This window comes from Zootermopsis nevadensis, unplaced genomic scaffold (genome assembly GCF_977971745.1).
Source record: "Zootermopsis nevadensis isolate Lab colony 2312 unplaced genomic scaffold, Znev_1.0 Znev_ptg000015l, whole genome shotgun sequence".
NCBI lineage: Eukaryota > Metazoa > Arthropoda > Insecta > Blattodea > Termopsidae > Zootermopsis > Zootermopsis nevadensis.
Genome location: NW_028259147.1, coordinates 1,762,897 through 1,787,673, shown reverse-complemented (window position 1 = coordinate 1,787,673; position 24,777 = coordinate 1,762,897). Strand labels below are relative to the sequence as shown.

At 38.5% G+C, this 24,777-nt stretch overlaps 1 protein-coding gene across 4 annotated transcripts in view; it reads right to left on the bottom strand.

The window, feature by feature from the left end:
- Window positions 1-24,777, bottom strand: part of LOC110833607 (uncharacterized) — a 77,088-nt gene that overhangs the window by 30,627 nt on the left and 21,684 nt on the right. For 2 of the 4 annotated variants that reach the window (XM_022071880.2, XM_022071881.2), the window contains 2 exons: window positions 16,907-17,074; window positions 12,565-12,735 (listed from right to left, as the gene is read on the bottom strand). In XM_022071880.2, coding sequence (XP_021927572.2) covers window positions 12,565-12,613 — 49 coding nt within the window. In that variant the 5' untranslated portion in view covers window positions 12,614-12,735; window positions 16,907-17,074. Of the gene's footprint in view, window positions 1-12,564; window positions 12,736-13,744; window positions 13,861-16,906; window positions 17,075-24,777 lie in introns of those variants that run through there. The other 2 variants (XM_087349032.1, XM_022071882.2) reach the window with 2 other exon arrangements.

Genomic DNA, 24,777 nt, shown 5'->3' with positions numbered 1-24,777 from the left:
GCAGAACCTTTCGTGACAAATTGGTAGTCGCTTATTTGTCTTGTAACTAACATACTTAACTTAAGTTTCGTGCAGTTAGCGTAAAAAAATCTGACGATAATGCAGCGAAAAAGAACAACTTTCTTTAATTGCGTCACCTTGGAAACAGAATTGCTCCCGTCACTTCAAAGATCACAGTAACACGACATCATTAGTGAAATACGTGTATACCTTAATAAGCCCACACATGCTACATTATGTTTATGCATGAATATTATAATTAATATCTAAATAAAAGGACGCCAGTCTATTTTCCTGAAATTAGCGGAGTCCAGAGTTCTAACGAGGTATTAGTGCGTTGTTAATGACTGGATAATGTACTATTAAATCTTGTTACAAGCTACAACATCGCTTAAATTTAAAACTTCGAGCGATGAAGTCAGTAACTGCGTGAATCAGAACCCTTCAAAGAAGCTGATACAATTTTAATATTATAAGGTATTGTAGATGCGTCATATTGTGAATTAATAGTATTAAAATATTTAAATATTTAAAAATAACCGTCAATCACAATAAAATTAAAAGATTAAAATATCATATTATGTTCCCTATCGAGTACTCGATAGGGAACATAATATGATATTTTAATCTTTTAATTTTATTGTGATTGACGGTTATTTTTAAATATTTAAATTTTAATATTGTTAATACTTTCTATAACTGTCTACGTCTCTCAAGTCGTAACTTGAGTCCAGATTTCCTGATTAAATTATATCTGCATTTCTCATTTGTTGTTTCTGGTTTGATAATTCTAATTATACTAGGCGAAAGGTAGCTGCATAGCTCGTTATGAAATTTTCTGCAGTTCTCTGACACTTAAACCCTCCTGGGTCCAAATATTCTCTTCAGCACCCTGCTCTCACCCCCCCCCCCCTTAGGGTGAGTTACGGAAATTGAAGCCCGTATTACCTACGCCTGCAATGCATTTTCATCGGTTCTGATGCGTCGAAAGTGATGACTACAATAAATGATTACTTTTAAATTGTTAACCAATTAACAGCCTTCTCACATAGGGTAAAGACAGGCCAAGCTGCTTAATCCCTTAGCACAACACACGGAAAAAAAACTTATAATGACACGTGACAGAGCGAAGTTTCACTGCATTCACCGGTTGAGATGTTAATTACTGGCGTAATTGCATTCACAATTGAACGATCCAGCGTAATAGGTTTAGTTGTAAACTAACTTTGAAGCAATCAGATAGACACAAATGCCCGGAGGTTTATAAGGCAATTCCTAGAAACATTACAAAATGTTAATTTGTTACAGAGTGTAATGCACATGAAAATCTAATCACACTAATTTCTAGTAGCCCTGTGACAATTTTTTTTTTAAAAAGGACTTTCATTTGTAGAAAAAAAAACTTATACTTCAAAGGCAAAATTGTCGATGGTGCTGAATTAAGAGCCCCACGATGTAAACAAACAGGGGAGTGGAGGTACAGCTCCACGCATTCTTAACCTCGGCACTAGAGAGAGGTGAGTGGCCAGCTTCATTTCCCGGCCTCTTTACCACTTGGCAGTTGACTAGAGAGCCCCAGAGCAGATTTGGATACTGGCGAACAGAAAAAGAAGTCCCTGTCGAGAATCGAAACCTGGTCACCTTCATTATACTGTGTATATTTATTTTTGCCTTGTACAACTTCAAAGGTAATTTCCACATAGATTAAATTTTTTTGGATTTCAAATTTAGCAAATGTTTCTATGAATTTTTTTTTTTGGGAGTCCTGTGTCTAATTTAACAGTTTTTATTCTACTAAACACATTTCACTCTTTTAATTTATTTTTATTAATTAATAATTTAAAAACGTGTATTATAATTAATCGCTTAACGCTAATATCGATCTAGCCGATACGTCTACTTATTAATACTGATAACAGTATCGATATATCTTATGTATTTTAAGCATGGTTACATAAACTACTACCCCTCAGGGACCCACATCATTGGATACGGGGACTGGCATCCTCGAGGTACGCGAGCTACCCAGTGCCTGGGGGTATAGCTGGGCCACCCTACCTCCGGGGGCTGTAGATACGGAGGTCTGGTCCTCCAGGTTGGGGGGTTGGGCGTGGGGCTGAAAACCCCACCCTGTAAAAAGCAACTGCCGGATGGACTCATTCACGACGGACTGGCAAACAGATTGTCTGTGAATGAGAAAGAATTGAAAAGGCTTTTGAAGGCCACGGACCACACAGGGCTATAGGGCCAATGATGATGGCATAAACTACTGAGATAGCCGTAGAGCCATACGCAATGCAACAGCCAATAGGGAACTAAAGTACAAAAGAGAGAGAGAGAGAGACTATAAGAATTCCCTCACGTCGTCTCAACATAGAAATGATGTTATGACACCACAGAACCAAATCTGAAATAGGCCAAACATCCGCGAGATTCAAAGGATAAACGTAAATTCCAGAACAGACTGAAATGAAATCTAACTGGAGGATTTCATAAGGAACGCGAAGAGCATCCCGGAACATAAAAAAATGTACTCGGTGAGAGTAGAATAACGGGTCTGTATTCATGTAAATTAAAGGAACAATAAAAGAACGCAGTGACCTTGAAATCTTAAAATGGGGGGGGGGGACACGTGCATCGTTGAGCGCCCTTAGCGGGGGTCGGCATAATCTGTCCATTGACGTAAACCACGTGTACACCTACTTAATCACAGTTTCCACGACTTACCCTAATCACCTATACTTCGTAACAGGCTTCATGTTGTTTCAGACGGGACGGAGAAATTACGTATTGAGAAGATTCTCATTTGCTGTCTACAGTAAATATTAATAAAAAAGTAAAGTAAAGTTTGTCCCACTATACGCCATGTAGGCGTTTGGGGTGAGTGGAGGTATAGCTCCTCTCTTCCTTGACCTCGGCACTAGATGGGGGTGAGTGGTCAGCATCACGCCCCGGCCGGCTTTACCCCCGGGAAAGGACCCCGGTACCCATTGTAAAGGAGGCTGGGTGGGCCCCAGAGCCGGTCTGGACGCAGAGGCTACAGGAAAAATCCTCTGCCCCCATCGGGGATCGAACCCCGGTCGTCCAGCCCGTAGTTAGTCACTATACTGACTGAGCTATCCCGGCTCATACAGTAAATATTAATAAGTTGACAAAATAAGGAATGAAACGAGAAGGAAACGTGGCTCACATGCTGGAAAACTTAGAAACTTAACAAAATTGTTGTCGTAAAGGAAGAGACTATTTGGGTAACGTAGGAGTAGATTAGAGGATAATATTAAAACGGGCTTGAAACGAAGCTAAGAGAAAAACTAGTAAAGACGTGGTAACTTTTAAAAGATTGGGAATAAATTTCACATACTGGCAGAATTTTACAATGGTACTTTCAATAAATGCCACGCAAAGTAGGTAAGATTTGAGGTTTTTGCGCCGTGTAGTCTGGTAGAAGTTCACCGACGTTTCAGAGGTCCTCATCGCCCTGATGATAGAGACAGCAAGGACCTCTGGTGTGATTCTACCAGACTACACGGCGAAACAACCCAGAAGACAACCCACCTTCCACGTAAAGCACTTAGAAAATTTTTTAAGTAAAGTTGTACCTGTATTATTATTATTATTATACGACTTTTAGATTTTAACGCCTCGTAAAATTTGATATTAAATCAACAGAAGTGATGATTTTAACTTTTGTATCCTACTTTGTCACACTCTTCGATGAAAAATATTTTCTTGAGAACTACGAAAGATTTTTCCGGCAGTATTTTTTTAGTCTGATTTGAACACGCGAATGCGCGTAGGACGTTCGGTAAGGTGTCAAGGCTGACACGTGGAACGTAGAATTATCCAAACAACTGTGATAAGTGAAATAGCACGAGCGATATAACCATCACAAACGCAAGTTCAGTTCTGGTTTCCTCTCAGAGAGCCTTTTCAAGTTATGACAGTAGCAATGAGTGGATCGAGAGACGAGCTCTCCGCCCTGGCTAGCCAGTTGAACGGCTTCTGTACCTAATCTGCATTTCTCTGTGTCAGACTTCGCTGGGAATAATTCAACTACATTACACACACATGACAAACAACCGCTCTGTAAAATGTACCTTATACCTTGAACTTATCAAAAAAAAAATTAAAAATAAAATTATGCTAGCTGTCTATTGGGTTGTAGCGAGTGAATAGAGATTGTTTAAAAAAAAAACACGTTGAAGAACGTGAAACCAAAAAAAAAAAAAAAAAAAATTCTGTACGATGATAAGTTTCATAATTTGTTCTGTGTATCAAGTAGGTATTTTACTGGGAGTGATGAAATCAAGAAGGATGAGACGGATGAGGCATGTAGCACGCATGAGGGAGATAAGAGATCCATTTTAGTCGAAAACCTCAAGAGACAACTAGGGAGACCTAAGTGTAAATAAGAGGATAATATTAAAATGAATTTTAGGTAGAGCGTTTCTGAACATGATAATGAACGTTGAGTGACGACAAGGCTTCAAGAAAGACTTATCTGTGAATTCGGTCAAAAATCTCACCACTTTCTTTGTGATTAATCGGTGACTTCCGCAAGTTTCCGTTCCTGGAAATGTCAGAAAAAATCGCCCGTTGTGCATGGATCTCTGTCCAAGCAACGTTATGCAGCCAAATACTGTCCCACGAACATATCCTACCACATACACAAATCCGTGTTATTCGGGATGTGTGCTCTAGAGATTCAACGCCTGTCGAAACAGGCGAGGATCTGCATGCGATTACAAGTTTAAATGTTATCCTATTGTAAACAAGCCTTGACGCTGTAAACCGTGTACTTATTACGACAGAGTTTACATCGCCACGACATTGAATTCTGTAGGGGTCATGAAAACGAGTGTGTTTCGAAAATAAATCTTAAACTGGAGGTCAGAACTGCCAAAGACATTCATTACAATTGTGGCAAATATAATCTTGTTACAAAAATAACAAATAATCCTCGCAAAATGTAGACTATAGAGATCTGTGTGATACGCAATACGGCCGCGGATAAAAACATATTTATATATTATAAAACAATACATGTACTGGCTTTCAGCCATCTTTAGGTGCAGCTTTAAAATACACATAAACCCGAGACTACGTACAAATTGCAACTTAAATGGATAAGACAGTATAAATTAAAATTAAATTATTTGGTATTCCGTCAAATCACAATGTATTTAAAATAAGATAATTAAAATAATTAAAATATCATTCTTTGTTCCATATCGAATAATCGATTTACAGTTTGATTATTCGATATGGAACAAAGAATTATATTTTAATTATCTTATTTTAAATACATTGTGATTTGACGGAATACCAAATAATTTAATTTTAATTCAATAAATCACAATATGACGCAACTACACTATTTTAAGACAGTATGAATCAATACTTATAATAATTTCAATTGTCCATAAAACAGTTAAAATTATATTTGTTTTCTCAGTTAGAATAAAAGTTACAGGTTATAATCGTGCATCTGCGTATAATTAAAATATATACAAGATTCTATCCAGGTATTAATTTTGATTCTCCGAGACAAGTTATTTCAAGCATAATCCCGAAGGTTCAATTCCGTGTTCACAAGAGTCCGCCAGAGGTCCTTATTCTGAGCCAGATTAATCCAATCCACATATCTCACACACAATGTCATTAAGATACATTTTAATATTATACTCCAATCTATGCGTAGATGTCTTCTCTTCTGGAGCCCAGACTACAAATTTTACGAATTACCCTTGCGTGCTACATGCCCCGACAATTCTATCCGCCTTGATTTTATCATATTAATTAATATTTTGTTTTAAGAGAGTATTTTATCTTGTCTTGTATCATTTGAAGCTTTCACTGCGACTGTGTATAATGAAGTTTTCTCGGGTTGGCAGCCGCGTCAGGTGGTTGAATGGAGAAAAAACCGACGTTTCGGGAACCACCTTCGTCCTCTTCCTCAGGGTACCTAACACGGCTGGTAGCCCGAGAATTCATTATTATGTTGCCTTGTTTTAAATGTAAATATTTTTCCACCAGCCACTACCCTGTGATCTTATCTACCTGTGAAATTTCGTTTTGAAAGGAACCACATGTTAAAATGATGCACAACCTATCTTAAGATAGAGGATGATAATAAAACAAACATTTCAAAGTGGAATGCATCTGTACACGTGTTCAAGATGCCCTTCTTTTGGGAAGGGAGAAGGGTGGAAGGTTCTCCATTAATTTGACGTCGGTCTGAATGGGAACACGCTCTTTGCCGAGTTATCAAAAAAGCCACTCTGGAGCTCAGCTTTCAGTGAAGTACTTATAGTTAGTTACATTTACACTTCGGATAAGGACGATGTGAAACACGAAGTCTCGCAGTAACGAGTCCTGATCTAACACTGCACAACGTATGACAAGGCGGAACTTCAGCTAAAGCCGACCTGGGAATATACCAGGCTGGCGATTACCTTGAGGGAGATGTGCCAAGGAAGATGAAATGGGCGGAAAACATGGAACAGATCAGAAATTTATGTAACATTTTAGTGAAGAAATTTGAATGAAAGAACTACTCTGAGATTGAGATGTAGATGTAAGGATAATATTAAAACGTATCTTAAAGAAACAAAGTGTCAAGGTATGGACTGGATTCATAAGCCAACAACTTAAGTAGGGTACAATGGCCAAGGCAGATCCTTATGAATGTGACCACAACAAGAGTTTTGTAAAGTATAAGGCAAATTAGCTTCTATAAATGACTTGCACTTAAAAACTACGTTTTAGAATGATATCTGAGATTTCCGCTGTGGTGAGAATGTCCATGTTCGTCTTCTGGGTTGTGACGCTGGGTCGACTTGCCGGTAGATACCGCCGTTTCGGAGGAATATACTGCATCCGTCTTCAGGATTGAAATCCACACGACGTTACAACCCAGAATACCAACAGATCCATTTGATAATAAATCAGAATAAAATAAATTATTATTTGAAATAAGAGACTGTTCACTCAACCATAGCCTAATACGTGCATGAAGCGTACGTCTATAGAACGTAGCAAAACGTATTATAATACATAATTAGGAAGAGATAAGTTATGATTTTAATATTTATACACTACTTTGTTAGGCTTTTTAATAATTTTTTTTCTAAAAATATTACTTTAGATTTTTCCTTCGTCCTTTAAGATCAATTTCTCAGTCAATTGCATAAGAAACAGGACTTAAGCTGTGTTATTTGTGTTACAGCCGAGTGTGTGACCTGAATTTTGAACTGGGGCTGCAGCGAGCAAGTGGTAAAACTGTAAACTGACTCCAGCCTTTCACTGACACATCCACATCTTTACAAGTTTCTGGGGTTCTGGAGTTCAATGTAGGTCAAGACGCCCCCCCCCCCCCCCCCAAAACGGTGCTCTCAAGAGCTAACCCACATTCAAGTTAATACACTTCTGCCATGTTCATGGTAAAACGAAATACTAGATGAGAGAAATGGAACATCTTGGCACATTCTGCCTCCAGCTCTTCGTAATCTCAGAAAATGGATATCCACTTCTCATCCCACTGACACGCAGGGGCTCTCAATCTTAGCCCAGTGGTAACTATATGTACCAGCTACTTTAACAATCAATAATTATGCCTTTTATTTCCTGTTTTTCATACGATTCTCAGCGTTTATTTTTTATTTGTAGTGTTCTGTCTGACGACAGGTCCATATGAACAGGATCCTTCCATCCTTTTCTCGGACTGGGACCTGTTCATATACGTTCTTGGCAGATGATCCAGAAGTGGTTTGCCATTGCCTTCTTCTGTGTGTGAATGGAGTAATTGTTGGGATGCCACGGAGGAAAACTCCGTGTTGCCTATACCACAGCCTTGCCCAACACAAGTTATAAATTCGGGCACCGCCGGGAATCGAACCCGAGACCCCAGGATTACAAGGCCAGCGTTCTAACCGCTAGACAACCGTGGCAGGTTATTCTCAGCGTAAACAGCTATTATTTCCTCAGATATCATTAACCAGTTAATCTTTGTAACGGACCGCGGGTTGAGAACCACAGTTGATGTTCTCCAAACACTTACTCGCGGATTTTAAGTTATTTAACGACGCTGTATCAACGTCAGCTATTATTTAGTGTCTAAACGCATAAGAGAATTATGTAATCTTTTATTTTTAAAGGGTTGAGGAAGGATCAAGCATGACATATTTCACTTTCATAGAGGGACTGAGGAAAACCACGAAGAATCTCAGTCAGTATAACCTGTCTCCGAACCAAGGTTTCAACCCGGGACCTCCAAAATACCAATCAGTGTTCAAAATGTGTCGCCAGGTCTGGAAAGTATTGAAAGAATGTAACTTGAAAAGTGTTCAGAAAATTCCTCAAGACATCGCTTTCTCAGCAGCCAGTTTTATTAAGGATCGTGCATTGCAAATCCACTGACCTTCAAGTACGCATTACAAATTAAAGCATGATTTTGCGGTCGAGTTTAATGCTATTCTCAGAAATGTTTCTATACGCAATCGTCCACTGTTCTGAGAAACTAGATATACCGTCATCGGATAAATATTTGTCAATCAGTAGACCGTGACAGGTTAGCAAACTCAACGATGCACTTTATCTTGGACACATTCAGTGACTACCACATTATATAAGTAAAGCCACAGAAATATTTTATATTTAACGTCCTTTGACAGAAGGAAACACGAAGCTGCACAGACCAGAAACAAACAGCATCGCTGAAAGGAGTAGGGAACAAAATTAAAATGAAGGAAAGTTACAAGAACATTTCTAATAAGAGGAAGTCAACGATCTGCAAATTCGGTTCAATGCTTGTAAAAGCTTTTACATTAAGTCTCCAATGTAACTTTTACAACCGAGTGTAACGTGGGTTTCTGCTAAAGTAATTTAAACGTTTCGTTTAAAGGACTGATAACATCGAGCCCAAATATTTAAAACGTCACGTGACCAATTCCATCAGCGTTCTTTTGTTACAAATAAGTCTTCTAGGCGGTCTGGTACAAAAGACTAGTGCACGTGAGATTTGTGGAGTGTTTTTATTGTACTGAAACTATTTTATGCCATAAAACAGAATATGGCTGTCGTCTGAGTTGTTGCACCGTGTAGTCTGGTAGAACTTTACCGACGTTTCAGAGGTCCTTGTTATCTCCATCATCAGCAAGGATCTCTGAAACGTCGGTTAAAGTTCTACACGGTGCAACAACCCAGACGACAGCCATCTTCAGACTCACCGCCGTGAAAACATCAAATTCTACAAAATAAAAGAAGTTAATATGAAACATTTTTCACATAAGATTTTATGTAATTCATTTTTATATCAATTTCATAAACAAGACATGAAATGCCCTCATTACGTTCTGAACAGTTCATATGTGCATCGACTCGTATTTTGTATGTACAGGAGTTCGGGTTGCATAAGTCACAGTAATATATTTTTCACAGCGATATTGCAGAACGCTACAGTAAATTTAAATTGACATTTTTACGAATTTTACACTGAAGAGCATGATGGCGGAATTCGAAAATATTTCGACTGAAGATAAGTGAGGATATCGTGTGTCATTTTCAAGATCACGGAAAAGACACAAATGTCGAATCCACAATGAAGAGGGTTTTTCGTGCTATGAAGTAGGTTTTGATACATGAGTATTATGCAGAACGGAAACTGGAGCTGGAAGGCAAGTACGTGCTTGTGAGATGAGAGATGAGAGCGAAATATATGCATGAGAAGAGGATAAACACACAGAGGAAGTTGGAGAACGGATAAAGCTATTGTGGGACCGAGGACAGGATGGAAAATATAATGGATTTACTGCGCTGAAGATGGAAGAACAGTGTACAGGGTTACATCGTCCGCACGTTATGTAACGACTATACATCAACTGCAGTGTTTATAAAATTCTGAACGTGATATAGGAAAGGCTGAAACTACATTTCTTATAGCAGCGGATTGATATATAATTCTGTTGCTCCAATCAAGGATATAATTACATAAATATGTATTGAAAGTTGCAAAACATGTGTCCTACTGTTAGTTCACAAGCATGTTTCGAGCCCACTGAGTCATCTTCACGGTGACCCCTTATCAATGAGAAAGTTACAAAGGTTTTTACAATATGTGTCGAGCCTCAAAACATACGACTCGTTTAAAATATTTATCATACTTAATACTTATAAAACTGAATTTCTTTTGTGCGGACATCATTGAAAATAAATTTTAAAATACCAGAAGCTCTGAACAACGAATTCTGTTATATCAGAACACCAAATCATCGCTTCTGTAAATAAAAGATCAGTGATCCCACTAGCTTGCTGTTTCCTGATATGACACCGACTATTATATTAATTTTTCTATGACTTTTCTCCCTTCGAATTCAAACCTTTTTCTAATCACAAGTTTTACACCCATTGTGCATAAACTTTTATGTGAACTCGCTCACATCAGTCTACCCTGATACACTCGTTCAGTTATTGTCTAATGCCCATCCACCTACAGATGAATTTCAATTCGTCATTGCACTTAATTACGTTTTAGCTTACTTCCTTGATAAGTGACCACCACGCCTCTTCATTTAGGAGAAAAATTTCATCAGTCACGTGGAACTAACATCGCGCAGCCCGACTAAATGCCTCGATATAATTTCAATGGAGGCAGAGCTGACGGTCTCATGTCGTATATTTACGGTATGTAAAAGAACCTTACGAGCATGAACGAGACGTTTCGTAAGCAAAATTCAGCGGTCATTTCTCATCCAAGTCTCTCCTAATTCTCTCCTAGATGGCTCTAGAGAACAAATCAGGATTGAGTAGAAATTGTGCAGAGGCTGTGGGCTGATCTCTCACTACTCATAAATTCCCACTTCAAAGACTAATAAGGACGAGATGCCTTGAGTAACTGTCCCGGAATGGGTAGTAGTTAAGGCTTTGACCGGGATGTTCTTTTGTTAAATCTTATGTGGTACCGCCTGATTCGACTTCTAATGGTTAAGTGAAGTGTTTTCTTCGCGGTACGGTCTGGATTCGTAAATATTATGAAGACGAGCTTCGGCTTCAAAGGGTTAACCAGCTGATTTTCGTAATGGTGAGGTGTAGTGTTTTCTTCGCGGTACGTTCTGGATTCGTAAATATTATGAAGACGAGCTTCGACTTCAAAGGGTTAATGATGATGACATTAACGATAATTCTTTGAGCAGATAAATATACAAAGCAAGATTTACATAGAGGTGATATTAAAATCCGTTCGAATATTCCTGCTTGTAATATATGACACAATCTGTCAACGGCCTGTATTTGTCATTGACAACGTCGTATTACTCCAGGGTGGCAATGCAAATAGCCACAATGCATTTTCATGAGCAGTAGACCTGTGTTTGACTAACGACTATCAAATCGTCAAATTAAAATACGATATCGAAAATAAACATAACATACCGCATCCTAACCGTGACCTGGAATTACGTATTACGGTAGCCAACACAATTCACACACGGGCAAAGTGCCGAGTGGCAAAACTGTAGTTGCCACGTTCCACAACACGGCAAACAGATGTAAGCGGATGATTTAATGTGCCTTCAAACACGTTAACACAGAACAGAACCAGGGTGCTTCATTTACATAATAGTAATTAAGCAGTAGTGAAAGAACGATGACATGTTTTCGCCCTGATGATGGAGGCTGCAAAGACCTCTGAAACGTTGGTAAACTTCTATCAGACTACAGGACGCTAAAACCCGGAACACATATTATAAGGATGATTAAATCAGGTAGGGTGAAATGGGCGGGGCATGTAGCACGCGTGGGAGAGATGAAAATTGCGTTAAGTTTTTATTTGGAAAGTATGAAGGGAAAAATACACACGGAAGACCTAGACACTGATGGAAATGTACTATTAAAATAGATAATGGTTATGGTCCATGGAGTTAGATGTCAACTACTGAAGCTGTGTGCGGTCGGACCACATAAAGAGATTCTGAAGATGTGTCATCTTGGATGCTGCGCCGTGTTGTTTGGTATAAGTTTGCCGACGTTTCAGAGGTGCTTATTGCATCAATCATCATCGACCTGATGATGGAGGCAATGAAGACCTCGCCCGTATCGTCGAAAATTAAACATACATACTGAAGTAGAAACGTGAAAATATCAAATTCACAATCAGAAGATACACGCAAGGCTTCAAAACAAAGCAATATTTTAAATAACAAATCTCCTACAATATACAAAGATATCTGGGACGAATATATACCTGGAAGCTCGTAAATAAAGTACTAATAAATCACAATTTGTAGCCCGGCTTTCTGATTTTTTTTAACATATTCGGTTCAAAATATTTCTAGAGGTAATGCCTCGCAAATCTGTACATGTCTGTGGGAATTAGTTCGTCAGCAACAGAACAGAAAACGATGTTTATGTACCAGGGGCCCTGCAAGTAAATGATCTGTGGGGGGGGGGGCTCCGAATGGAGTTTTGACCCCCGGGGCCCAAGATACCTTTGCAAGGCGCTGTTACGTTCATCCGCCCACGGGGAAAAGTCAAAAATTTTAAGAACTGCCACATTTATGTAAAACTCACCTCCTGGATCAGGGGGAAGACTGTACGCGGATTCGACGTCACTGTTCATTGCAACGACGCCTCTGTGAAGGGTGTCCGTTCCCTTCGGCAAACACTGCAATTGCGTCTCCAAGAAAGTTGCTCACTTCGCATCGCTTACAATTGCAGGTGCCAAGCGCGGAAGAAAAACCACTGAAATAAAAGAAAAAATTGTACTATTGTGTAGGCCTACGTGTGCCTGTGCCTTTCGGTGTGGTACTTCAGACATACGAATTCGTCCTATCCTGTTTGCCCTATTGTGATTTATGCTACTGATTTCTTAAGGTCTAGCGGTTAGAACGCTGGCCTTGTAGTCCTGGGGTCTCGGGGTTCGATTCCCGGCGGTGCCCGAATTTATAACTTGTGTTGGGCAAGGCCGTGGTCTAGGCAACACGGAGTTTTCCTCCGTGGCATCCCATTCACACACAGAAGAAGGCAATGGCAAACCACTTCTGGATCATCTGCCAAGAACGTATATGAACAGGTCCCAGTCCGAGAAAAGGATGGAAGGATCCTGTTCATATGGACCTGTCGTCAGACAGAACACTAAATAAAAATAAATTTCTTAAGGCTGCATAACGCACAATGGGCTCATACTATTAGGTCTGACCTCATATTATACTTCACGGTTTCAAACAAACAAACCTTCATTTTCCATAAAAGACGAAGACTTTTTCCACTAGCTGAGTGTAATATTAGCTTGTCAAGAAGGGCTGTTCTCCGTGGAGTTAGTTTAGTTACATTTTTGAAAGAAAAAAAAAATCAGCATCAAGAGTACTGTATTAAATTTCTTGGGCTGTTCGCAGATTGGAGACAGCAGTAACCCGATACCGTTAGAATTTAACCCCTTAAAGCTCTGTAGTACCTAAATGCACCACCTGCTTTAACTATCAGTAATTCTGCATTTTGTATTTATGTCTTTCGTATGAATCTCACAATAAACATCGATTATTTCCTTAAACAGCGTTAACCGGTTGATCTTCGTAATGGTGAAGTGCTGTGTTTACTTCGCGGTACGGACTGAATTCTTAAATATTTAGACAAGCTTCAACTTCAAAGGGTTAATCAAAAACCAGTCAGTCACATGTAAATGTACCAACACGCGGGTACAAAGAGAACCAAACCCATTTTGCACACAGAAAACAGACGATATTGCTCTCACCGGCGACAGATACTTTTGAGGTCCAGCAGTCATGTGCATTAAAAGCGACGCGAAATGTTCACGCACTGTTCAAACACTACATGGGACTCGTACAGGCCTGTCTCAGCCAAACTAATTCTGCTACGTGACTCTGAAATAATGTTCTGTCTGCAGCTCACAAAGGACACTGGCGATACAAAAATAGTTACCAAGCGCACGACAGTGGCTGACACAATTATGGGAAGTCACTAACCTTGTTCAAATGTAACATGTACGCGCATTGTTTTGATTACGGTACGTTGTTTGTCCCGACAAAGGCCAGTGATTATCTGCATGAGAGCGCTGATCTCTTTGTGTCGCCATTAAACAGTGTCGTGTCTAGATCCCCTTTTCGTCATATGACCTATCTCCTTGGTAACGATATAGGAATTAATAAAATACGCTCACCACTTGAAGTTTAATTTATTTTATTTCATCAGAGTCTCAAGGATTTTATACGTGGGGTAAATTTTTTAAAAAAAAGTGTTTTACTAAGTATTTATCTCAACGAAGTAAGGTGCTGTCTGTTAAAGCAGGTGGTACTTATAGTTACTATCGAACTTTAATGGGTTAAATATACGTAATTATAATTTATTGTACACACGCCTACAAGGAAGTTTTCTTAGATCAAATGTGAGCATTCAACTCTGAAAACTGTGACGAGTATTTATTGAGAAAAATATTACAAATCCCATGATACTAGGAATAAATTGCAATTACTTAAACTTTTACTTGGTGGGTTTTTAGGTATAAATTTTCTCCAGATTCTGGACATAACACAGAGCAGTGAACACTCTTGGATACAGCATGTCCTACCTGATGCCTGCCTCATGTACCGAGGCGTAAATATATTTTTCATCCTAACATTTAGCTGTCGACAGATGGCACTGTCCACCCCGAGAGTCCCTCAGTTTGACAGTCCCATTTCTCACATTCAATTATCACGTTATCTCGGGCAGTCTCTGTTTATCGTAGCTTGTACCAATATCACCGGAGCGACGTGAAACCAGCGGTACGAACTTTCAATTTCATCCACTATTTGTTTTTGTCGCTGGTTTTGAAATTAAAAGAACCGAATACATGTTCTAAATTTATTTGTGACCTTAGACCTACTTTCTATGTTATCGTAGATAGTAGGATAATATTAAAATGTATCTTAGAAGAGTGTGGTCTGGAATTTAAGGCTTTGACCGGGATGTTCTTTTGTTAAATCTTATGTGGTACCGCCTGATTCGACTTCTAATGGTTCAGTGAAGTGTTTTCTTCGCGGTACGGTCTGGATTCGTAAATAATATTCAGACGAGCTTCGGCTTCAAAGGGTTAACCAGCTGATTTTCGTAATGGTGAGGTGTAGTGTTTTCTTCGCGGTACGGACTAAATTCATAAATAATATTCAGACGATCTTCGGCTTCAAAGGGTTAACTGGATCAGCGGGTGTGGACTCTTGTAAACGCGATAATGAATATTCTACAAAAGGCAGGGGAATGATAATTTCTGTGACTATTACGTGAATAGTTGGTTTATGGTTATGTAACTGGGGAATTTCCCTTCTAGTATATACTTGATCTTATGAGAAATAATGGGTAAAGAGTTGGAATAGAGCCAAGGACATTCCGTCACAGTTTCGATCCGAACCCCGTCCCCGTGTCGTAACCGAGGCTCTCCGATCCATCTGACTCCACTATTTATGTTATATGTTGATTTTCCCAGCCGAGAAGTACGTTTTTTTTTTGTTTTTTTTTGGGGGAAAAAAGATCTCCTGCGTCTACTTTACATAGACGGGGCAGGAAAGTGAAAAATTTTTAGCTCTGAAACCTTGCCGGCTTCTCAGTTCTTTGTCACATTACAATTTATTTATTCGTTTGTGGGATTCGAGGTTCTTACGTCGGTGAGTACGAGGCAGAAAAAACCCTCTCAGACGTCGGTAAACTTCTAACAGACTACAACCCAAAGACATTAATCTTTTTTGTTTATTTATCGAAGCTGACAATAGTTCCATAAATATTATCCAATAAGAGCATGATAATGAATTGAAAAGATGTAGAATTAGCGGTTGTGGTCCAATTTAAGCTGCTATAACGGCATTTATCCAGAGGAACTAAGAAAAATCACAAAACACCTAAGCGGTTCCAGACAACAGCAAACTTTCCTAATCTTGTTGCTAATACTGCTACTTAGTGCCGTACACTGCGGATGATTGAATAAAGAACATGACTACGTCATCACATACTGTTTTTTTTTCAGAGCCCAGCTGATTATAATAGACAACGAATATTTGCTGATAAGTCACAAAGGTAGTTTAGAATTAAAACCAATTGAAGCATAAAACGCCCATGCGATGTCATGGTAACGGTGATGACCTCAGAGGTCACACTGCATTGCACATTTACAACTCGATTCATATTAAACCGTAATTGGATGGAGTTCTTACATTCTGTACTATTTATACCATGTAAAATGAAAGCAAATATTTGCTTGCCCTCTTCAAAAGCAAAAACAAGATTAAATAACTACGTGGAGCAGAGTCCTTGAAATGCTGATAAGACATTCAGTTGATCACAAATTTCCTCTAGTCTTATCTCACCCCTCGGTTCAATACCGGGATCTTCACACGAGGACGCCAATGGACTCATTACTCGCTCAACATGTTTGAACACAGGGGAAATAAATGGGTGTCGGACTGACAGACAGACAAATAAAAACGATTACAAAAAGTCAAAACGTTGATAAACTGTTGGTACGAACAGCTAATCAAGAAATTCCCCGCCTTTTGTGGAACAAAAACGTTCATCACTGTACCCTATCCAGAGCCAGATGATTCCAACCCACATTTCTCTATGATTTAATGTAATTATTCCATTTATTCCTACATTTCCCTGGTGGTCTCATACGTCCAGACGTTCATCTTTATAAATATTGAAAATACACAACAGAAAATTCAATAAAAAAAAACATCCACGTTCCGTTCGGGCTTCGAACCATCTACTTCAGACTACGTTAACCTAAGGAAGTTATCATCTTAAACCATACTGCACACATCATGAGTCAACGTAAGATAAGAAATTATTGTGTTCAGATACTTTCCTAACGCTTAAAATAAATTACAGACCTTAGCAAATCATGTGTGATATCGTACGCACTTACTTCGTGGACCCCAGTAAGTCTGGACAGCCGAAAAGTTTAGTCTGCCGGAAGAGGTTGATGTATATTCCGTTCAGGGTGTATTGTAGTCTCGGGTTAGGTTGTCCATTAGTCAGAGGGCGTTACAATAGGCGCGTGAGACCTCTTTTGAGGGAACGGGAAATTGCACGTCTGAAACAATTAGAGCAAACAGATAATCCTCTCGGGGCGACGGGTCCAGAAATGTTAAAAATCGGGGCAGGACATTTAGGTTCAGTCCCTTTAGACGACGTCAATTAAGGTTTAGTGCGGACTACGGCCATCACAAAACTGTTTCCCAATATCAAAAGTCAGTCAGTATATTTAATTTCAGTAAGATTAATTATCAGACTTGGACAACTATTTCACAATCAGTAAACGTGCATGAAACCTAACATTTGAATATTTCATAAGAAATGAAATAGGAAGACGATGTCGGAGACCTAGATGTAGATAGAATAATATGGATTTTAAAACAGTAATGGAGTGGATTAAACTAGCTTAGGATAGGGTACATTCGCGGTATATTTTTAAAACAGTAATAAGAATATGAGTTCCATAAAAGACATATAATTTTATCAGTAGTTGAAACAGGCCATCAGCTTCTCTCATGAAGGTCTGCTACGTTACGTTCTGACCTACTAACAGCGTGAGATGAAACTCGTGTTAATGCGTTCTTTTGAAACGCACGCCACCTCTGCATAATTCACACGCGTTCATTTCTAGAAGCTGTTACCTCCGTTCGTCACTCAGTTTACATCTGACAGAAATTCATGCATTCCAGAAGTTTCTGATTACATCAGTCACTCCATCGCAATTCATTTCGCCTTTCTACATATTCATGCGGATGAACAGTGAAGCCTACCTAAGTTCATTTTCGGAGTACATTTTCAACGCGATAAAATATCTCTTTCAGAGGCGAAAAGAGATTGTAATGCAAGGAGCGGAATTTAGTAAATGCATTACATACATTCGAACATCTTCTTTGTACATTACACATGATATTGTAACAAGACTGAAGGTGTAATTCGGAATAAACACACGCGCTCTTTACAAATTCTTAAATATCAATAAAATATTACATCATCTGTCTTACTTAAACAACTTTAGCCTATTTTTATTTGTAGTGTTCTGTCTGGCGACAGGTCCATATGAACAGGATCCTTCCATCCTTTTCTCGGACTGGGACCTGTTCATATACGTTCTTGGCAGATGATCCAGAATTTGTTTGCCATTGCCCTCTTCTGTGTGTGAATGGAGTAATTGTTGGGACGCCACGGAGAAACCGGGGAAGCCCCCGGAGGAAAACTCCGTGTTGCCTAGACCACGGCCTTGCCCAACACAAGTTATAAATTCGGGCACCGCCGGGAAACGAACCTGAGACCCCAGGATTACAAGGCCAGCGTTCTAACCGCTAGACCACCGTGGCAGGTTACTTTAGCCTACAACTATAAAAACAGTGGGGTCTTAATGTATTATTTAATTAATTTAAATCGACATCAATGCGTCACAGCGCGCGTTATTTCCGTGGTAACACATTGAATCCGTACGCACGGTTTCACATGTTGAAATCCTCGTAAGTCGAAACATTACTTTTCTTTCGCGCGGCCGCCATGTTGTTATTTTCATTATACAAAGATGTCGACACATCACTGTGTGGTCCTATTTCCTAGTAGCGTTAGTAGCTAATAGGGCAAGTCTGCTCGCCCACCATGTACCTTATCATGTAACGATGGGTGTGTTCTTCAAAGAGACACGCCGTTAATGATTTTGGCTTTGTACGAAACTTAAGAAACAGTCGGTGTGTTAATGTGGATGAAGAAAGGCCATCTATATAAATCTCAATCGAAGTTCAAGTGACCTGGAACGTACTTTCTCGTTCCGATAGACAGTAATTGGAGTCAGATAAAATGAAATACAACTTATTATTAACGCTTCCGACAGGAATTGTTTCTTTCACGAGAGAGAGAAAGAATGTTGTATCTCACTAAACTTGATAATGTTGCTTGTCTTCGCATTAAATATTATATTTAATTTATTACACAGAAAATCTTAAGTTAAAGCAAAATGTAAATAACGCTGTGGTAACCTAACCTGAATATTCAACGCCATTAACATCAAATTCCGATATTGAACGCTATTTTAAAAATAATTCCATTCATTTCAACTCTCGGCACTCCGTGGTAGCTGTCCACGGAATAAGCCTTACTCTCAATCTTTAAAGCTAATCAACCGAACATTGAAACATTTCGCTTTACGCCATATTTCATTCGGCACATGAAAATGGTGTGATGTGCAGAAATTTGACGTCACAAAACTGGAAGATGAGCTTCATATCGAGATTGATTTGTCATAAACATCGTATACGAGAAAGCATGAAAATTATATCCCCCCTCTCTCTCTTTCTCTCTCCCCCAAAGCAACACATGGAAACGTATGGTCACAGAATTCATGTGTATTTACCTTCCTGCATTGTATTTACCTTTCAGCATTTCCTTGCAAAAGTTTTACATTTTATGTGTAATAGCGATTTTATATGCGGGTCATTTAATTGCAAGGCTGAATCGCTAGAAGGCGCATGAAACGGTAAGCAATTATACGAACTTCCCGTTATAACGAGCTGTTGACCCGAAATGCTCAGTTCCCAAGCGGCGCGTGTAGATAATGATTCATTGGATCACTGCCTACAGTATACACAAAGATTTTTAACTGACATATGCAAACTCTATTACGGAAAATACACGTTCTTAACACACAAGCGAGTAATTTGTCAGTTACGACGAAAAAAGACATTAATAAATACGATTTGAGGTTCTCACGGTGGCGAGTACGAAGATGGCTGTCTTCTGGGTTGTAACGCCGTGTAGTCTGGTGAATGTTTACCGACGTTTCGGAGGTACTTCCTGCTTCCATCATCAGGACACCAGAGCTACAACGCAGAAGACGGTAATCTTCCCGAAACATTACTGAACGTGTTTTTATATTAAGTATATTCAAATTATCAAAATCACTGAAGACAAATACTCTTGTTTTATTCCAAGCAGGTAACTCCTTTTGTATTTACCCACATCAAATTTAGTTCGCTAAACGAAGTGTCGTTTACCTTCTTCAAAACTTAACATTTACTCAGGTAGTCAAGACGATTTCCCGCCCTTCAAGAACCCGAAGGTTCATTACCGTGTTCACAAGACCCTACAACTAGTCCCTATCCTGAGCCAAGTCATTATCATCACAAACTATTGCTTTAAGATTAATCTTTATTCGATCATCTACGACTAGGTCTTCCAAGTGGTCTCTTACTTATATTTCTACCTTGTGTGTCATGTGGTTAGTCCTTGCAGTTTTTAAAACTTAAATTAATTTGACATCAATGACCTTCATAACATTGGTAAAGCAGAGAAGATACAAAAATACAGTTACTTAACGTTAACTAACAAACCAACCAACTATAAGGCATAAGATCTTTGAACAGTTGAAAAGTCCAAGAAATTCCCTGCTTGTATGAGACTGACAGTCCGTCACTGATCTTATACTGAGGCAGTTTAATCCATTTCAAATTTTTGACATCCCCAACTTTTTACTCCAACATCTACAGGGTGTTCATTATTTTAATGTTTGAAATTGCGTTTGCGTAATCATCGGAGTTTATTTTTATAGCATTAATTGTGAACATTGAATGATACACTACAGAACGGAGGGTATTTGTTGTCAATTTTAATATTATCGTTCCACCCACGCCTATACTTCCAACCCAGCACGCACCAGTGTCAAATCAAAGAGAAAGGACAAAGGACAAACTCGACCACAGCCTACAGGATCGATACGGAATGCACACTGACCTTTATGTCAGCTGTACGAGTGACCTCTTGAGTCGTTAATTCCTCACGACCTGCCAAACTGGCGTAATGAATTTTAGCATTTATTTACCGACTCCCTCACTCATTAATTAATTTAATTAATTATTCATGGTTTACTTAACGGGCGCTGTCGAATGACATTGCGAGGAACACAGACTTCTGGGACAATGATCCGTACAGTCTCGTAGAGGTTGGCCGACGTTTCGGAGGTGCGTACTGTCTCCATCATCTACTGATGGATAACAGGTCAACTTTTGTCAGACTACACAGAACGAAGCGTTTGCAACTAAACTTGAGGTATCATATCCCGGCTTTTGTATGGAGGTACTGAGGAAACAAACGTAAACCTCATTAGCGACAGCCGTTCTCCGTGTCGAGATTTGAATCCCCAGATCAACAGAATCACCAAAGAACAGCTAACTGTTAGGCCGAGACATTTTATGATAAAATGAAAATACTTCAGAGTTTCAAAACGGAGTCCTGAGGGGAAAAGATCTATTTGGACCTAATCAGGCGGAACTTACAGATTGGCGATAATTACACAGTGAAGAGCTTCATAATATTTAATAATTCAACAGAAGCTCTGAAGTATTAATATGAATAATCTCCAAAAGACGTGCATTTCCTTAATGTTATTCAAATCTCGCTTCACTGTAGAGCTTTTAATATTATTTTTATATTTGAATTGCCTGTCATCCAATCAGTAATCAATCAGTTTTTATAATATTCTGTAAATAACTGTTGCCACACGGGATATTTTCTAGTGAAAATATAAAACATGAAATACAAAATATTAAATGCCGAATACTCGTTGCATAAGTTCATTAAAAAGCAAAATATTTGTTGAATAACTTTAATCGCATTTTACAGAGAAATTTCTCGTTCTCTGGGAAAAGCTATGCGATTTATAACCCAAGAGATTTTCTTTCATCAGTTCACCCTTTTCTTATTCCTATTTTTCTCTGTTTTTACATTTTATTTCAAGATTATTTACCAACCAAATCAAATCGTAATCCCATAGGTACATAACGCCAACCCAACAAAACCAATTTATATATTCCTATTGTCTATCAGTTTGAAGACAAATGAAATACGTCGTAAAATAGGTCAACATCACACACCGGACCGAATCAAAACCACTGCTGAATGTAAGAATGTTAACGCTGTAAAAAAATATTAACAATTACTGTCTTGTTATTACCCACATAATTTATCCTGGCGTTTTACAGAACAATAGAGGGGAGGGAGATTACTGTAAAAATACTCTTCTCCCGTTAAAAATAAAATTTCACCGAGATACGCAGAATATAAACAACCGACCAGAATATTATTTGATTGGTGAATAACTGCTTTGCCGTCCCGTTGCATAAACCAGGCCGTGACGAGCAGGGCCAAAATCATTATAATGGAGTGCAAACACCATGAATACTGACGTAGACAAAACACAGTCTGCCACTCAGTGATATGGCTGTGTGAGAATTCGTAAGATTATTAATTTAACAACTCTATATAAATATTTGCAGGTTAAAAGCGAGGTTTTATTTAGAATAGACGAGGTTTCATTTATGTTGGAAGAGATTTGTACTTTCTGTTTATAACAATCCGGTACATTGTTTTTCTTCTTCTCTTTGTTAAGGAAAGCGAAATTTTAATCTCTCCAATTGTCGGCCAACAATAGCCCAAGAATAACAAGTACTTTATATGTTATTTAAGTGGGAAGAGAAGAGTAATCATGACACTACATTTTAAAAGACTTCTTACAGACTGACTGGCTTAATCATGAGAACGTGTTAGCATTAACAGTGTCTTGGTGTTTTTTTTACAAGTAATACTATAAGGTCAGAGGTCGGAAACCTGCGAGCTTCACGTGACGCTATCAACTCTTTGCAGCCCGCCACAAAAACTGAAAATAAGCCAGAACGAAAATGTCAAAAATGTTCTGCTTCTGAGAAACATTATCATAAACATACAGGCCTACACATTTTCTAAGCGTAGAAACCACGGTTCCGGAGAATTTGACGTAAATACGTCTCTGTATTTAAATTATATTTACGTCTCTGTAATGTAAGGTAATGTTATCTTCAATGTCATACATCTTGTTACGAAAGCGAATTGTTGACGGCAGTAATGTAACACAACAATGCCGAGTAAACAGATGACGTTTCCTAGGTAACATAACAATGAACGCAAACTGACCATTGTTGTCAGTCCATATTAACACATTGTTGATATGGATCTTACACGTTTTCCTAGGTAACAACAATGACGAGTAAACAGATGACGTTCCTAGGTAACATAACAATGAACGCAAGCTGACCATTGTTGTCGGTCCATATTAACACATTGTTGATATGGATCTTACACGTTTTCCTAGGTAACAACAATGCCGAGTAAACACGACGTTCCATAGGTAACCATTGTTGTCAATTTGTTGATATGGATCTTACACATTTTCGTTACACTTTTTTGCCGAATGACCCTTCCGTATAGACGTATTTACGTCAAAAAATCTATATATATATGCCTATAACGTTAAAATCGCTTTGTTACGCAAAGTTGCATTGTTATGTTATTCAGACCACATAAAATTTAACAAAATAATGATAACAATTACTTTGGTATTAATGACCGAAGTTTCATAAAAATAACAATTACATGATTTCTAGACTGTATGGAAGCCAACAATCAACGCCTTTATATTAAACCAAGTTGAATGAAGCAATATAGATGTTATCCGCTATCTAAGTTTAGGTTAATGTCCACATTATTTTCTTGTTCTTGAAAAGCTGTGGTAATAAAAAGGGTGTCGACCCCCTACTACAGGCTATTAATTGTTCTGTTAGATTAAACAGGTTTCATTTTCTTCAAAGCATTACTAAAGGTTCTCTAATATTTTTTTTTGTAAACGATTATAATTATGAAAATTACGAGTAACTTTATTCCAGATGGAATAACAAATTCGTAAAAGACAACAATGCAGGTAAAAATGTACGTAAATTCCACTATTAAGGTCTCTGAGTGATTTTCACTAGAGATTAAAAAAAAACTTTCGAGTTTTGATCACGTGTCCAATAATTCGTTTCTAACCTCAATAGAAGGAAACAAAGTTGTTCCTGTGGATTGGAATGGGTCTAGAATTTCTATAAATTTAACTACAGTGCTAAGAGACAGGTTTGTACGACCCAGATCGATATTTGGGAGAGACAAATATTTAAATATGGCACTTCGGAGGCACATTGAAAGTAGTTTCTGAAATAATAAGTAATTTATTGATAAGCTCTACGTACTGTGTCATACATCTCCAAAATATGCAAAGTTGTGAGTATTTCAGAGAAGCTTTATCACCCACAACCAACACAGATTTAAGTAACAGAACTGAAAATTATGGGATGAATTTTTACTGAACGTGTCCATGCAACACGTAAGGGGTAAGGGAGGGTAAGTTACAATTTAATTATGTTTTTAACGACACTGTTAGTAGCTCAGCATCGAATAACAAGGATGATTAATGAATAACGAACTGAAAAGGATGTGGCCGTGGCCTAATTTTGGGGTATTATCCCGAAATTTCTCTTGCGGGACAGGTTCGATGAAAAGGACGACAAGACCTCGGGGACAAGACAGGAACATCTTCTTTACGAATAGGGTGATTAATAGTTTTGTCCTATACTAAATTCAAACATCAGACTCAGCACAAAAGCTGTGTGTTAAAGGAACAGAGCTCCATAAAATAAAAATGTCAGACCGCGTCATCAGTCTTGGACATGTTACAAAAGCCAAGTTAAAAAATACAGAATTGCCCGTCACTAAACTGCATCCAAGGCTTTTTTTTTAGGTCTAACGCGAAAATTGGCCTGCGGGTATTCAATCTGACCTACGTCGGATGTAACACAATTGTGCAGCAAACCATAAGAACCCGAGGTGAAAGGCGTTTAGAGAATTTATTACCAATACAAGTCTTCCATCAGATTTGAAGCCTCTAGAGTGAAAAGTACCGAC